The sequence below is a fragment of the Juglans regia genome, chromosome 11 (genome assembly GCF_001411555.2).
Source record: "Juglans regia cultivar Chandler chromosome 11, Walnut 2.0, whole genome shotgun sequence".
Classification (NCBI taxonomy): Eukaryota; Viridiplantae; Streptophyta; class Magnoliopsida; order Fagales; family Juglandaceae; genus Juglans; species Juglans regia.
In genome coordinates this window covers 28545508-28561307 of record NC_049911.1, presented here as the reverse complement: position 1 = coordinate 28561307, position 15800 = coordinate 28545508, and the positions used below count along the sequence as shown (strand labels likewise).

General features: G+C 35.1%; 1 protein-coding gene across 1 annotated transcript; it reads left to right on the top strand.

Annotated features, from left to right (window-relative positions):
• Positions 1-12268: 12268 nt before the first annotated feature.
• Positions 12269-15503, top strand: LOC108982120 (thaumatin-like protein 1b). The gene is made up of 3 exons (XM_018953409.2): positions 12269-12638; positions 12778-13471; positions 14814-15503. Exons 1-3 carry the CDS (start codon positions 12581-12583, stop codon positions 15016-15018), a joined length of 957 nt encoding a protein of 318 aa, XP_018808954.1. The 5' UTR covers positions 12269-12580; the 3' UTR covers positions 15019-15503.
• Positions 15504-15800: the final 297 nt, after the last annotated feature.

Here is a 15800-nt window from a genome sequence, read left to right as displayed (position 1 = left end):
GCATCTGAAAAGAATCTATTAATTATTGGTTATTCATGTAATCATAAGTGTAAAATTTAACCATTTTAAAAACACAATGTCAACTTGTAGTAGGCGTGGTGAGGATTGGAGAAGCTAGCTTGATGCATAGTGTGGGCGGTGGTCGTTTCTCGGAAAAAAATTGACATGTCAGTGTAGATAACTACAAAAGAACTGCTGTTAAAAAAAGCAATCTAGTATGGCAATAATGAGGTTTAGGTAATGGCAGTTTGTATCGCCATTTGCATCAGCTGATGTGATTTTAAATATTCAGCCAATTAACACATCAAGGTTGCTCAGACATTGTTATCGATTGCAGTCCGAGGGAAGATTACAAAGCAAAAGATGCCATTTCTTTCGAATGGGTTCATAGACTGCTGAACGATGTGATTTCATTTTTGGTTGTTTTTCTATTATTCATTTTGGTTTTTATGCGAATATAGTCTTTGAGAAGGGTGGGCGGTTGTTGCGAATGCACCGATCACAATAGCTGCTATATATATATGTATATAATATTTTCTGTTTTACCTTTTTGAAATCACAAAATGGTCACCCTCAGAATCCTGCTAGCTATTACGTTATCTTTCTTAGCTAAATTCCCTTCCTTGGGAAGCCCGACATCTCATTTTCAAGTCCCCTATTGAATTTCATCTCACGGTTTCGATATTTTCCGCGAACCACTCGAAGATTATGTGTCGTTTCTAAAAAACCAGGTGGTGTTAATTTACATGGCAGATAATGAAGCAAGCTTTTCTTTGAAGAATATTTCTCGTGTTTCATGCGTGAAACGGCTTTGAAGTGTTGCATGCATGATCAAGTGATGATGAGAGTCATTGTATCACGTTAGTCTTACTAAATTTTCATGCGCAAAGAAAAACTGCACTCTGTAACGCATTCTCCATGATTTCGTTTTCTTGTGAATGAGGAGTCCAGCTGTTTAAAACCTTTTTTTATTCCCATCATGATTACGAAGTGATTAGATCAAAAGGGTGAGTGCTTTATGACAAAAACGAATTATATATCTTATCATCTTATGGTGGTCCCGGCATTATTAAGGAGAACCCTTATGACTTATCAAAGTTATTTGATTGGAGAGAGGCTCACCTCCATTGATTGTGCTCCAATTTTCTGTTCAAATTTCTTCTCCTCCCTTCAAATTTCCTACAATATTGTCTTGCTCATAGATTTTGATAGGACGAACGAAATTCAAGATATGGGTGCTGCTTAAAATTCATTCCAATCCGAGAGAGAGAGAGGTGGTTTGCATCAGGAGCAATCTTGAGAAGGAGGGACAAAGGAGGGTCCGTAATGGGCCAAGGACTGTAATTTGTGGATGCAATTAGGAGGACAAAAGAGTATAGAACCCCGACCCATATAACCTTCTTGGAGATCCAACACAGAGCCGTTCCGATCATTCCAAAAAGTTGATATTACTGAAGAAAATTCTTCTAATCAATTAATATTTATTATCTCATATTTTATAAAAAATACATTCACACTTTATAAAAAAAAATAAAAATTATAAGTGTGAGGTGTGAGAATGAACAGTAACTAACTGATACATAAAATTCCTCATTTTTAAAAATAAAGTTTGTCCAAACAAATTTTAATTCCAGAATATTTTTAATTTCAACTTTTCAACGTATCATTTACACCTGATGAGTTTCAATACAAAGTAAAAAAAATAATAATAATAATAAAAAAATAATAATATAAAAAAATACTCTAAATAAATTATCTTTACACAACATTTCAATTTTAGCTGCCCACTCTCATCAATTCACAGTACAAAAAATAATTTAAAATTATTCATTACTTCAGAATTACTCTTTCCTAAACATTCTTCATATTCCTTAATTAGTTGCCGAGGAAATATTGCACAAGATTTCGTCGTTGACTAACTCAAAGTCGAGGAGGCTGCTCATCATGTTCCGCTTAACTTAACTCCGAAACAAGTTGAAACACATGAGACGAGAGTGTTGGTGGAGACTAGTGTAGGTGGAAGAAAAGCCAGATAAGATAAGCCCCTTGGACTATCCACTCAAGAAATTACGCATTCGCCTGCATATATGGTAATCGAGAAATCCAATTGTCTAGTCATGAATTAGCTAGGAGTACTGTCAGCACACATTAACTAGCAGCTTTTTTTTTTTTTTTAAAAAAAAAAATCTGTGTAAAGTGAATTCGCATATATAATGCGTTATCAAGAGCTAGCTATATAAAATTTATTTATTGTTGCGCGCTGCTCTCAATCGATCTCTCTGTGTATAACGTCTTCTATTGATCATCCGTGAATATATAATCACCCTTGCTAATGAAGGTCTAGTCCGCTACATTTGAGATCAAACGTGCATTGAGAACGACCATTCAAGTCCATTAGGTCTAGCTGCCAGAACTAATATATATCAAGAACCATGCACAACTTCCTCCCCGGCCTACTGATTAATTAACATCAGTCCACCAATAAAACATGATATCTAAAAAGCTGAGAACGACCATTCAAGTCCATTTTCTTTTGAGATAGACATGCATGCATATATAATCCAGGGCCGGCATTTTCTTTGACCAACGCGAATCATGAAAACAGAAAACTTGTTCAATGTAAATCACTTGATTCAACATTCTTTTTCAAGACTGGATCTTAGTACTGCAGCATGAATCTTTATTAGTCTTCGCTGGCGTAAGTAATGAAGGCGACAACATATATATGCATGTATAGCGCGCGCGATCATATCATGATAATCAACCCAATTTCCTAACAAAATATTATTAGACTCAATTAACACTAGCTGACCACTAAAACCTGCAAGTTATATAAACATCAATTTCTGCATTTGGCGTGCCTTCGTAGCTAACTTGTAAAAGTTGGAAACCTCCTGCATGCAGTCTCGTCTAACCTGGTGGCTGCATATATATAATATATATACATACATGATCATACGTGTATTCAAAGAAACTAATATTTCCTGTCACATTTGTAGAAAATTCAACGTAACTGTTCAGGTTATTTACAACCTGTCAACCACCAATCCGACTTGATATTTGCATATGGGCTGCATGCTCTTGATTTCTTCAAACCCAGAATGCCCATTGCCTGAGTGGTTGTTTTCTGGTAAGACTTGTATTCTCGGGGAACAACCTAATTCATTGAAATCGTTATTCTGAGATCAGCAGTTGAATGGTTGAACCATTAAGTGGTTTGTCGGACATGTCGGAAGTTCAAACTAATTAGTTTGAACCTCAAACTGTCCCTCGTGGAATCCGATGCTGCGCTGCCATATAATTAATGATCAATGCCGCACAATCTCTAGCTCTACACATTATATTTTTTAATATTTTTTTTTAAATTTATTATTTTTAAATTAATTCAATTATTCTATTCATTATTCATATATTAAATATTTGATAAAAGAAAATAATAATAAAAATTAAAAAAAATATGATGTGAAGAAATTATGTGAATAATAAAAAATTGTATAAATTTTTTCATAATTAATTGGAACAAGGATGCGTATAAATCTCAAATATTATATAGTTTCTTTGTAAATTAGTAGACCTCGTTGAAACAAATATAATAAAAATTACTTTGTAGTGGGATCTCACTATTTTTACAAAGGGCATGTACAAAACTAACAAAACTTAGATTTATACCTAACATTAATGGATCTATTAATTAAGTAGATATTTGGAAATAATTCTCATCATATTTAATCTCATCTCATTCCATTTTTTTTTTCAAATATCAATTAAACACAAACACTTTTAAACTAATCATTACAATTTTTTCAAACGAATCATTATAATTTTTCCAAGCTTTCAAATAAAAAACAAAAAATAATTCAAATCATAAAAAAAATTATATTCTAACAATATTTTAATTTTATAATATTTTTTATTCAATCTATCATTTTTCAAAATCTAAAAAATACTTAACTCAAACTATCTCACTACTTTTTACAAATCATCTTATAATTATTCATAAAATTCTCATGTTATCTCATTTTCCAAGCCGTTAAATCATCTCATTCTTCAAGCTAGCATGCTTGGGGGATTGGGGAATGAGATCATGAGACGAGAAATCTGTGAATAATAGTGAAATAGTTTGTGAATAATAGTAAAATAATTTGAATTATAATGTTTTATAGGGTTTTGAAAAAAGAGAAAAAAATTGAATAAAAATATTATAAAGTTAAAATAAATATGGTTAGAATATAATTTTTTAATGTAATCTTTGTTTTGAGATTTAAAAAAGTTGAATTATTTTTTGTGTTTTATTTAAAAGTTTAAAAAAGTTATAATGATTAGATAATTATTAAATCAAAAGATCGAATTGAAAATTTGAAATTAAAATATATTTATTTTTAAATAATATTTATAAATAAAATAAAATGATACGGGAGCTTCCAAACAAAATCAGATAGTGTGTGGGACAGAAATGTCAGAAAAGACCTGAAGTAATATCGTTTTAAGGTTGACTTTTTAGGAATATATATAACCAATTAAAACAAGACGTATCCTATTTAAAAGCTAACCAAAGCAGACTCTTACACCATAACCGTGATAGTGATCAAGGTTTTACCTTGCTTATTAAAAAAACAAAACACAGAGAGAAAAAAAATTGAGGTTTCATCCTGATACAGTGATACCTTCTCATTTGAATTCCCATAATTTGTACATGTTATCAATTAGTATGGTTTTTTTTTTTTTTTGAAAAATTTTCTTATCCAATACTGGGTTCGTTCACCTTTAGCTCGAGTTCAAGTTAACTTCTGATTTTCTTTTCTTTTTGGGGGCAGCCTCCTCTCTCTCGATTCATTGACTAATTATGAGTCCTTTTTTCAATATTTCAAATTTTATAAGATTTAGGTTGAGTTTGAATGTTGAAGTAAGTTGAGTTGAGATGATAAAATATTGTTAAAATATTATTTTTTAATATTATTATTATTTTGAGATTTGAAAAAATTGAATTGCTTATTAAATTTGGTGTTGAAATTTGAAAAAGTTGTAATGATGAGTTGAGATGAATTGAGATAGGTTGATGATCCAAACGAAGCCTAAGACTCCGTTTAGATGGTTAGATGTAATGATTTTAAATAAAAATTGAAAATTAAATAAAATATTATTTTTGTTTTAAAATTTTAAAAAATTAAATTATTTATTATATTTTATGCGATAATTTAAAAAAGTTATAAAAATGAAATAAAATAAAATGAGATGAAACCGTTTATATATCCAAACGAGAGTTTAGTAATACTAGGAGATGATGAAATAATTTTACAGGTTAAATTAAATGATATATATATATATGCTTAATATTATTATATTCACATCATTAATGCAATATTAGGCTTCCAGTTGCTGGGAAATTTGAGAGAAGAGTAAAAGATAAGTGTTACAATTATAAAGAGATTTTATAAAAATAAATTTAATAAATTAACTTCATGTAATATATTTGATCTATTTTATAATAAAAATAATTTTATAATTTAGTGTACCAGTACATCCAGCTATGCATCAATTTATTTTTGTAAAATTATTTTGTAATTAAAGTATTTTTCAGAATAAAATAAATAATGTTAGATATAGTTATAAAGTGCGTAAGTATTGTGAAATCATTTTAAAAAATAGTAGAATCTACTATTAAAAATTTAATTTTTTTTATATAAATATCATATTTATTAATTTTTTTTTAAAAAAATTATAAGACATTTATATATTTTATGATTACAAATATAATTTCTCATTCAATAATATCTGCATGCACGGTCGTGGAGTCATGGACAAGGGACACCTCGTTGCCCGGCCAACTCAAACAAAAGCTAACGGCTTTGGTTGAACAATTAAAAAACAAAAAGCAAAAACCCAACCAAATTTACATAAAATTCTTCTATTTCTATCCCATTAGTGATTTCAATTTGTTGATGCAAAATTTACGTGACCAAAACTCTGTTTGGCTTGGGGACGAATTAAACATATAGTTAAAGAAATTAATGTTAAGTGTTGGGTCAGTACTACTGCTAATTAAATGGCAATAATACATGAGTACTAACAGCTCAAGGCCGCATGCACTCGAGTCGTACGTGTTGGGTATAGCTTTCAATTGCTGAGCAGCATGGCCAGACACTGCCATCGCTTTAAAACCGATCTCCAACACGCAACGTACAGAAACCCAGGGCTACGGTTGAAGATAACAGATACCGGATATTTAATGCCCATTTCCATTTGTCTCTGTTATGATTTTTTTTTGTCGGCTTCTCATGATCATGCATATATATTTCGTCCAGAAACGTTACACTGAATCACTGATCATCATGAGTACGATAGATATGTGAACGTACGTGACCACCAGCTTGTTCTTACGTTTCGGAATTGTCATTGCTTTATACAGGATTTACGGACGCTATACCTCATTGGCACAACCTGCAATATCTTAAAATTCCAGCTATCTGAAGCTTTATCGAGTTCGCCTGTTGCACGCAACGTGCATGCCAACTTCAATGAAAAATATCATGTGCACTTGGAGAGCTTTTGGAGAGCTTTCTTTCCGGCCTTCTTTGTTTGTTTTTGTTTTCTGTAATATCTAAATTTTGGTGTGACTGCAAAGTGACCTCTTAACTTCGACCAACTGTTAGGTTTTCATCAAATATCAATGTTAATGACATGTCTCATGATGCCGGCCTCCACGCCTAACCTTTACCAAGGAAGTTTAATGGTCCAGAGTACCAGAAAATAACTCCTGAGTTATTTGTTTTCAAAGTCACAAAACTCCACAAGAAACATGGTAAAGCCTAGATCACAGAAGAACTACAAAAAGAATTGAAATGGCAAACTCCACCGGAATATTACCATTCATTGACATTTGATGTAGCAGTTAGAGATTAAGGAAGTAGCATAGCCTCAATATGCAGATCAAAAAGTGGAATCCCAATATTTGTTCAAACAGATTATATCCACAGCACTAACCCAAACATAGGAGAGGCATCTGCGACTCTTATGGCAACTCAACAGGCTGGAATCAAGGGCATAAAAGAGATTGTGGCAGAATGAGATTCAAAACAGGTTGTGCAAGCTTTTTAAAACCCAAATACAGCCTCAGACTGGACAATGCAACTGCTTACGCAGTTTTGAAGACTGGAAGGTGATAAATATTAATCGATGTACGCACAACTTGGCACAATGGGTAGCATCCAAACTCAAATTTGGAAACATTCCTCTCATTTCAATTCTACAATGTCGCCTAAACTTTCATAGTGGAAATGACCCTCTTTATTTGTATAATTATTTGTATAAGTAGTATCAGAACTCTGTAACAGCTTCTATTTCATCAATGAAACTTGCCTACAAAAAACAAAAAAACAAAAAGGAAGAAGTTTTTTCCATTTCCATTTGTGATCCACAATTTGAGTGGCAAGCTGGCAATGATTATATTCATTTTTTTTAAAGATAATAATGGAATATTAAAAAATAAGACTCATGCTCATTATTATTGTCTATAGAAAACACTATGCACTTGTTCAACTTTGACATCAAACTATGACTTGAATTTGTCTTGAGACGAGCCTCCACTTCTCTTGAAACCAGCCAATTTTGTAAGCTCTTTCCACGAATTATTGTAAGAGGAATGCTATGCATCAATTACTGTTCATTCTTACATCTTACACTTATAATTTTTTTTTCATAGAGTGTGTGATTGTTTTTTATAGGATATGAAGTGTGAGATAGTAAATAATGACTATAGAGGTGGGCAGTGAGGTCCCACCCCTGCTGCCTTGCACCCCGTGCAACACGACGGATCACCCCATCCGGTAGATGCAGGGGCGGGGGCGGGGCCATTCGCCCGCATCTGGACCAACCTCTGGGGGCGAGGGCAAGATGGGGGTGAACCCTGCCCCGTATATACCCAGCTCCACCCCGCATGGATTTATATATATTTTAAAAAAAAAAGCCCAGGCATGAAACGACGTCGTTTCATGCTTGGGTTTATATCAAAACCCACCCCCCGCCCCCCTCCCAATTCTCAAACCTTCTTTGTTCTCACTTCTCCCTCGCTCTCATTTCTCCCTCTCTCAGAGTTCTCGCACTCGGTCCCTCTCTCTGCATTGCGGTCGCAGTCGCCGTTGCATGACTCGCACCTGGTCTCTCTCTCTTCATCTCCGTCACTGAAGGTCCGAAGGTAAGAAACCCTAAATTCAAAATTTAATTTTTTTTGTAATTTATATATTTAATAGAAATTAGAGGAAGGATTGGGTTTATCAGAGATGGAGGATGAGATTTTGTGGATTGTGTGCTATGAAGTTTAGATTGTACATGTTGTTTAAACTTTAAATGACTCTCGTCCGTTTGTTTTTGTTTATTTTTGTTTGCATTATGTAATGTGTGTGAATCACTGAATCATGATATTATTTGTATCTAATTAATTCGGATTGGAACCCTAAATTAATTTAGGGCTCCAATCCGAAACCCTAAATTAATCTAGGGGTTTCAATCTTTGAAACCCCTATATTAATTTAGGGTTTTGAAATACCCTAAATTAAATCTTTGAAACCTCTATATTAATTTAGGGTTTTGAAATACTCTAAATTAATTTAGGGTTTCGAAATATCCTGAATTTACAATACTTCAGCCTTCAGATTAATAGCCTTGCTGCGTGATTATTTCAAGAATCCATGGTCGATTTCTTCATTCATAGCTGCAATTTTCATACTTATTTTCACCTTTACATAGACTTTGTTTACCATTCTCTCTTATTAATTTGACCCTTATCCGAGTAATTATTTTTCTATACAAAGTGCTATATTCCAAAAGGATTGAATTTTGTATTGCTTTTAAAAAAAAAATAGAATGCACCAGTGGCCGTGAAGAATTCATTAGCCACACCTGGAAACGGCATGTTTGCAATTTAATTTACGGAACAAAGTTCAGATTTTTATTGGAGATGTTTTTAAATCCATTAAGAATGATATTGTTTCCAACATCAAATAGAAAAACTATTCTCTTTTAACATTTTGCATACACCACTAGGTACAACACTTCAAGATTCCTAAGATGATCCCATATTCTACTTCCATATCCATATCACTTTATTTTTTCTTGTACCTGCCAATACCCCACAAGAAAACTCATGAGATTCATTACTACTATTTAATCAATATGCTCTATCTGTACTTGTAACAAAGTGTTGCGTAAATTAAATCATAAACACCCCCGTAAAAGACCCTAAATATGAGACATGTATACATTAATCAACCCGCTGAAATGGAGTAGAGATGAACGAAAGATATAAGACAATCTATGAGCATAAAAACAATATAATATCCATGTTATTGAGGCAACTTTAACAGTGATCTCAAACTAGGGTGTTTCGAAACTATATTGTTAATATAATTGTTTATATAGTTGCTATGTTTATATTCTTTCAAGTCTAAGAAACTATATTGTTAATCAATTCTTCTATGTACAGTCGGTTGGCGCAAGCGGTGGGGAGTCGCTAATGTCATGTCAGCAGGAAAAAAAAAAGAGAAAACACACGAAATAAGAAAGAAAATAGAGCTTTCAGTTTTGTCTAGCTTTCAGGTTTCGTGCCGGACCCTCCTGTTCGAGTCTATGCTGATGGGATCTACGATCTCTTCCACTTCGGCCATGCTCGCTCCCTTGAGCAAGCCAATAAATTGTTCCCAGTCACCCATCTGCTTGTTGAATGTTGCAGTGATGAGATCACCCATAAATATAAAGGAAAAACTGTTATGACAGAGGACGAACGCTATGTCGTCGTTGCAGGTGGGTGGATGAAATCATTCCCAATGCATCTTGGGTGATCACACAAGAATTTCTTGACAAGTACAAGATGGACTATGTGGCCCATGATTCTCTTCCTTATGCAGATGCTAGTGGAGCTGGGATAAAAATCTTGCAGATTGTGTTTGTTGCATAATGTGTCTCGCCACTTGGTCTTTGTAAAGTGCCATATAGTAATTGAGTGGTTTTGCTCTGTATGCGAAAGTGAACTTTTGTTAAAATTGAAACTTCAACGTTCTTTTGATTTTGTTTTCCAAAAAAAAAAAAACCTCATCCTCTGAACCAGTGCTCATATCATTGTTAAAAGTAGACTTACTCTCGTCTACATCACTCAGTATAGCCATAGACACCAAATGACATTTGAGGGCAAATGCCTGCTTCTAAACTTTGCTGGAGGGGCAGTCCAAATCTCCTGCCGCCACCAATGTGAATGTTGGTAATGGGATCTCTCCGATTTCATAGATTAGAGTTGGAGAATGGGACTCCTTTCTGATGAGAAATGAAGGCCAGTCATTTAATTTTTTTTTTTATTATTGTGAATTTGGAAAGACAAATGATACAACTAACTAAAACATGCCCAGATCACGACACAAAATGAAGAAGCAAAACTTACTAAGAAAACTAAAGAAGAGCATTCACAGAAGAGGGAAAAGAGAAGAAAGAAAGTGAGAATTGAGTTAGTGAAGCTGACCTCTGTAACCCATCGACGCCCATTTTTATCAAGACCCTCTGTAAATCAAATCTTAACTACCTTTTACACCTAACAAAAGATAAATTAAAAAAAAAAAGGACTAACCAAAGAACTCAGATGCGACCAGTACGAAGATTACAGTCCTCAAAACAATGAGGACTTTGGGAAGACCCTCCGACAAACGAGTTCATCGCCATGCTCCGCCGTGAGGTACTGGACTCCTTCCTCCGCTCCTGCATCGAGTCCTGTCAAGCCAACCGTGTCTACAGCCTCGTTAAGGATATCGAGGTCCCCAACACCTCTTCGACAACGCCATACGTCGTGCACTGTGAGAATATGGCCGAGAGGATCAAACTCCCCAACACCTCTTCTACGCCTGTGCCATCGAGATGTACATTGGGAACTAGAAGGAGGGAGAGTTCGTGGGGAAATGGGAGTCAAACTAAATGGTACGTATTTTATTTTTGCCACATTAGCTGCTGTTTGTCCTGCACTTATAACAGGCGACTGTATATAGCTTTTTTCATTGTTAATATACTTTATTATTTATATAACAAATATTCAGACACTGCCACCAACATATATATATATATATATACACACCTGAAGGCTGAAGTATCGTAATCGATGAGTAGCTAGAAACCTAGAAATCATGTATAAAATCTATTTTTTTTTACAAAAAAAAAAAGAAAAAGAAAAAAATTAAAAAATGTATATAATATATCGATGCTCTGGATGTTCTTGAGTATGAGGAGGCCGACATCGAGGAGGAGGGTGATGATCAGCCTGGATCTGGTATTTATTTTAATTTCATTTTTTAATTTCTTATTTTAATTTATTTATTTTCATTTAATTGGTATTCATTAATTTAATTTTAAATTTAATACTTATAGTTATATATGAGACGGCGTCTACGGCTATCTCCGATGCAGTATGACTTTATATTGGACCCACCATTGTCATGGTTTGCACAATTTCTCCCTTAATTATTTTTTACATTTAAAATTTTGTTTCATCTTTATAATCTTTACAACTCATCACTCAGTGAACTCACCACCACAGCTCCACCCCAAAATCAAATTGAAAAATTATAATTTTGTTAATTTACAATTAATTGTAATATTGCTACAATAGTTAATTGTACAACTTTTAATATTTATTTTTTTTAGAGGAGTTTGTAATAATGTAATAGATTATTAGTTCTCTTAATTTGTATAATTATAAACTACTTATTTTAGCTTAGTGCCTTAGTGGTGATTATTACTTAATTAGTTAATAGTTAAAACTTAATATCTATTTAATAGTTCAATCTATATATATATATTTTTTTGAGTTTTTAAATCTATATATTTTTTAAGTTAAATTATGAGCTCAATGTGGCCCAAAATCATATTCTAGGTCATTTAGGACCTAGAAGATTGTTCTAGGCCAAAGGCCTAGTAGGGGGATGCGGGGCTGCGGATGGATGGAGATCCAGCCCCACACCCCGGCCAGCAAATGGGGTACCACCCCGCAAAGGATACGGAAAAAATTTCTCAACCCCGCATATGCTGGGATGGGGGGCGGGGGAGGGATGGCCCCACCCTATAGGGGGCAGGTATTATTCCTAAGTACCGATGAAAATAATATTTCGTTATTATAAATTCTGTTTTTCACACCAAGCAATTTTTTTTTTCTTATTTTTAAAATAAAATTGAATTTAGTACCATACCCGGTACCTCCCTCCCTCCCTTACCATGCCTCATTGCAGTCGTTGGCTACAGCACGGTTACTTTTCTTGGGGGGTCCATCATCATATTGCACAACGTCTCTATCCAAAAGCCAACGCAAGGGTGCAGCTAGCTGTGCCACTCCCACTATAAATACCGCATTGCTCCTTATTCAGTTATTCTGCAGAATCTCATCACCTTCTAGGCTTCAACTCCTATTTCTCATTTCTCCTGCCCCTGAAGAAGAGAGTTTAGGGATCCCCGCAAACCCACCAGCTTCTTTTCATCCTCCTCCCCCTTTCCATTCTTCTTCCTCCTCCTCCATCCTCTTCTTCTTTCGTTTCCCTTTAATAGTTGTTGAGTTTAAATGACTCAATTAACAGCATTATTACTGCCACTATTAACGCTTGTATTATCATTACAAGGTATTGACATCTAAGATCCCATGAATATCAATCACAGTAGAAAATACATATATAATTAAAAAGCATTACTCGTTAAGATTCTTACGAATGAATTTCTTTTTTATTTATGTAATTGCAACGACTCTCTTTCGATGTACAGGAGTAATTTCAACCACCTTCACCTTAATAAACAAGTGCGAGCAAACGGTATGGCCTGGCATTCTCTCTAACGCTGGTGTTCCCTCACTGTCCACCACTGGTTTCAGTCTCCAAACGGGCGAGTCCAAGACCATCACGGCGCCCACCTCCTGGGGTGGTCGCTTTTGGGGCCGTACCCTCTGCTCCAAAGACTCTACCGACAAGTTCTCCTGCGTCACAGGTGATTGCGGCTCAGGGAAAATCGAATGCTCAGGCAATGGAGCCGCTCCACCCGCCACCTTGGCCGAGTTCACGCTCGATGGCTCCGGTGGCCTCGATTTCTTCGATGTCAGCTTGGTCGATGGGTACAACCTCCCTATGCAGGTCGTTCCTCAGGGTGGCACCGGTCAGAACTGTACGACTACCGGATGCATCTCCGATCTCAACGACTCTTGCCCATCGGAGCTTAAGGTCACGAGCGCCGAGGCCGACGGCAACGTGGCTTGCAAGAGCGCTTGCGAGGCGTTTGGCCAGCCGCAATACTGTTGCAGCGGCGCATATGCTACACCAGACACCTGCAAGCCATCGACATACTCCCAGATCTTCAAAAGCGCGTGCCCGCACGCTTACAGCTATGCGTACGATGACAGGACCAGCACTTTCACATGCGCATCGGCGGATTACACAATTACCTTCTGCCCCACCCCCAACACCAGGTAAACGAATTTGCACGAAACTCCCTATCATACCGGCTACTTTTTTCTCCCTCACAACTTAACGGTAAAGGGTAATTTTGTCCGCAAGTATCTCTACAAAGCCTGTCAATATGAACGTTAATGTCCTGCACGTTCCGGCGCAGCTTTTCACAAATAAAAATGAAAATAAAAGTTACTGGCTCTAAAATCATATCATTTTTACATAACATGTTTTAAACTGCTTCGCCTATTAATATTTTTAAATCACAGTGGCTTAAAATGATTTCATTTAGAGCCAAAAATATATATATATATATATTATTATTGTACTTATAGAGATATATGAGCTCTTAGATCGTAAGTTGTTGGTCGAGGCATTTAAGATGCATAGTGTGTAATTAGTATAGAGTCAGCCATAGCACTAACTGTACCGACTTCGTTTTGCTCATGCTATCAATAAATTCGGCATGGGATGGGATGGGATCATATTTAGTGTGGTAACGTCATTTTCCAGAAAAATCTTTTCTAACCATGATCTACACCGCCTGCTATGTTGGTAAATGCTGCAGCTAGAGGCTGCTCAAATGTCAAAACCTAAAGTTGGTCACAAGTCATATACAGCCTACCTAGCACTAGACAATTTCTTCAAGATCCATAATAATTCAAAAACTTTACTATTCATCATCTCTACATACTACACATTATATTATTTTTTATTTTATTATTCTTAAATTAATTGAATTTTTCTCCTCATCATCTATATATCACATATTTGATTAAAAAAATAATAATTCAAAGAGAAAATTCTATGCATTAACTATTATTTACTTTTAAATTTTACATCTATAATTTTTTTTCATAAAGTGAGATTTTTTATAAGATGTGAGATATAAAATAATAAATAGTAACTGATAAAAAAAAATTTCTAATCCAAATCCACAATAATTTATCAAAGAAATAATACTTCACAGTTAAGTTTTGACTCACTTTCTTTTGTCATAAGAGTACATTTAGAAAAAATAATTTCTCGAGAGTATGTGTCCAAAATTATTCATGACTTAGGTCCATGGTGATAATAATAATAATAAATAAAAAATAAATTTGGCATGCCCCCAGTCCCATATCACAATACACCAAAAGATAAAAATCGAAACCCAATACACCAAATTGTTCCCCGAATCTCTATAACTATACCCTAGGGATGCGGTCCAGATTTTTTTCTTTAATGCTTAACGGCCAAAACCCAGTAAAGTTTCGCCAGCACACTCACCGAGATGTCGTTGTGAGTGGTGACATGATTAGTAACGTTTCTTTTTTTTTTTTGACCGTTGCAGAATTAATAATTAATATTATTCTTTTGCAGCCAAAAATCTTCGGAAGGGCAGGCCACGCCAACACCAACGACAACTACAGGCTCGCCGTCCATCAACGGCACGATGATATACGAAGGCGTATTAGACGAGAGTGGTGCATCGCCTTCCACGCGTGCCCACGCGTTGAGATCCTATGGCATTGCGGGTGCGGTCAGCATCACAGTGGCAATTTGTCAGCTGTGGCAGCTCTTCTAAGTTCTAACTTCTTCGCTGACTTTGCCACTGGCAGGCCCATAAGAGTCCGAGTTAGTTTGCCACATGCCCCTTTTAGCCCAAAATATAGGTGGCCTAGTGGGCCCAACGGTTCATTACCTTCTCCTCCCAAAACGGCATGGCAATGTGATGTGATGTGACGTGACGTGACGTTTATAGAGACCCATAGGATTGGCCCTGGTGACGAGGATATGAGTCAAGATGAAAAAGAAGCGACGCAAATATCTGTAGTGCAGGGATGGGACTTTTATTTTTTATTTTTTGGTGGCGGTGGTGATGAAAGAAGTGCATCGTTAATCTTTGTTATGCTAAGAAATTCTTCGGAATCCACTGTTATATATATCATTAAGGTGGGGGGGATTCATTTGTTTCATAAGTGTCGATTATTTTTTTGTAACCACCACCGCATTTGGTGCCAAATATATATGACTTTAAAATAAAAACGACAAAAATAAAATCACTCAACTTGTATTTGTGTTTGACATCGCACAGCAGAGCTAGCTGTGTCCACGTGTAAATACATCAACGAATTCGTGAACCTATAAAATATATTACTCTGAAACAATCATGCTTAATATATATATATATATATATATATTAAATTAGAGATCATTGGATAACATTAATAATGCCCAAGAATGTGAGACGTGGAAGATGATGTTTGACGTGACGAATGAGCTAATTATATTATATGGTATGAAATAACATTACTCCCACTGCATATATATTTGTCTTCTAATATTTTCGGGTTAATTATTTTTAAT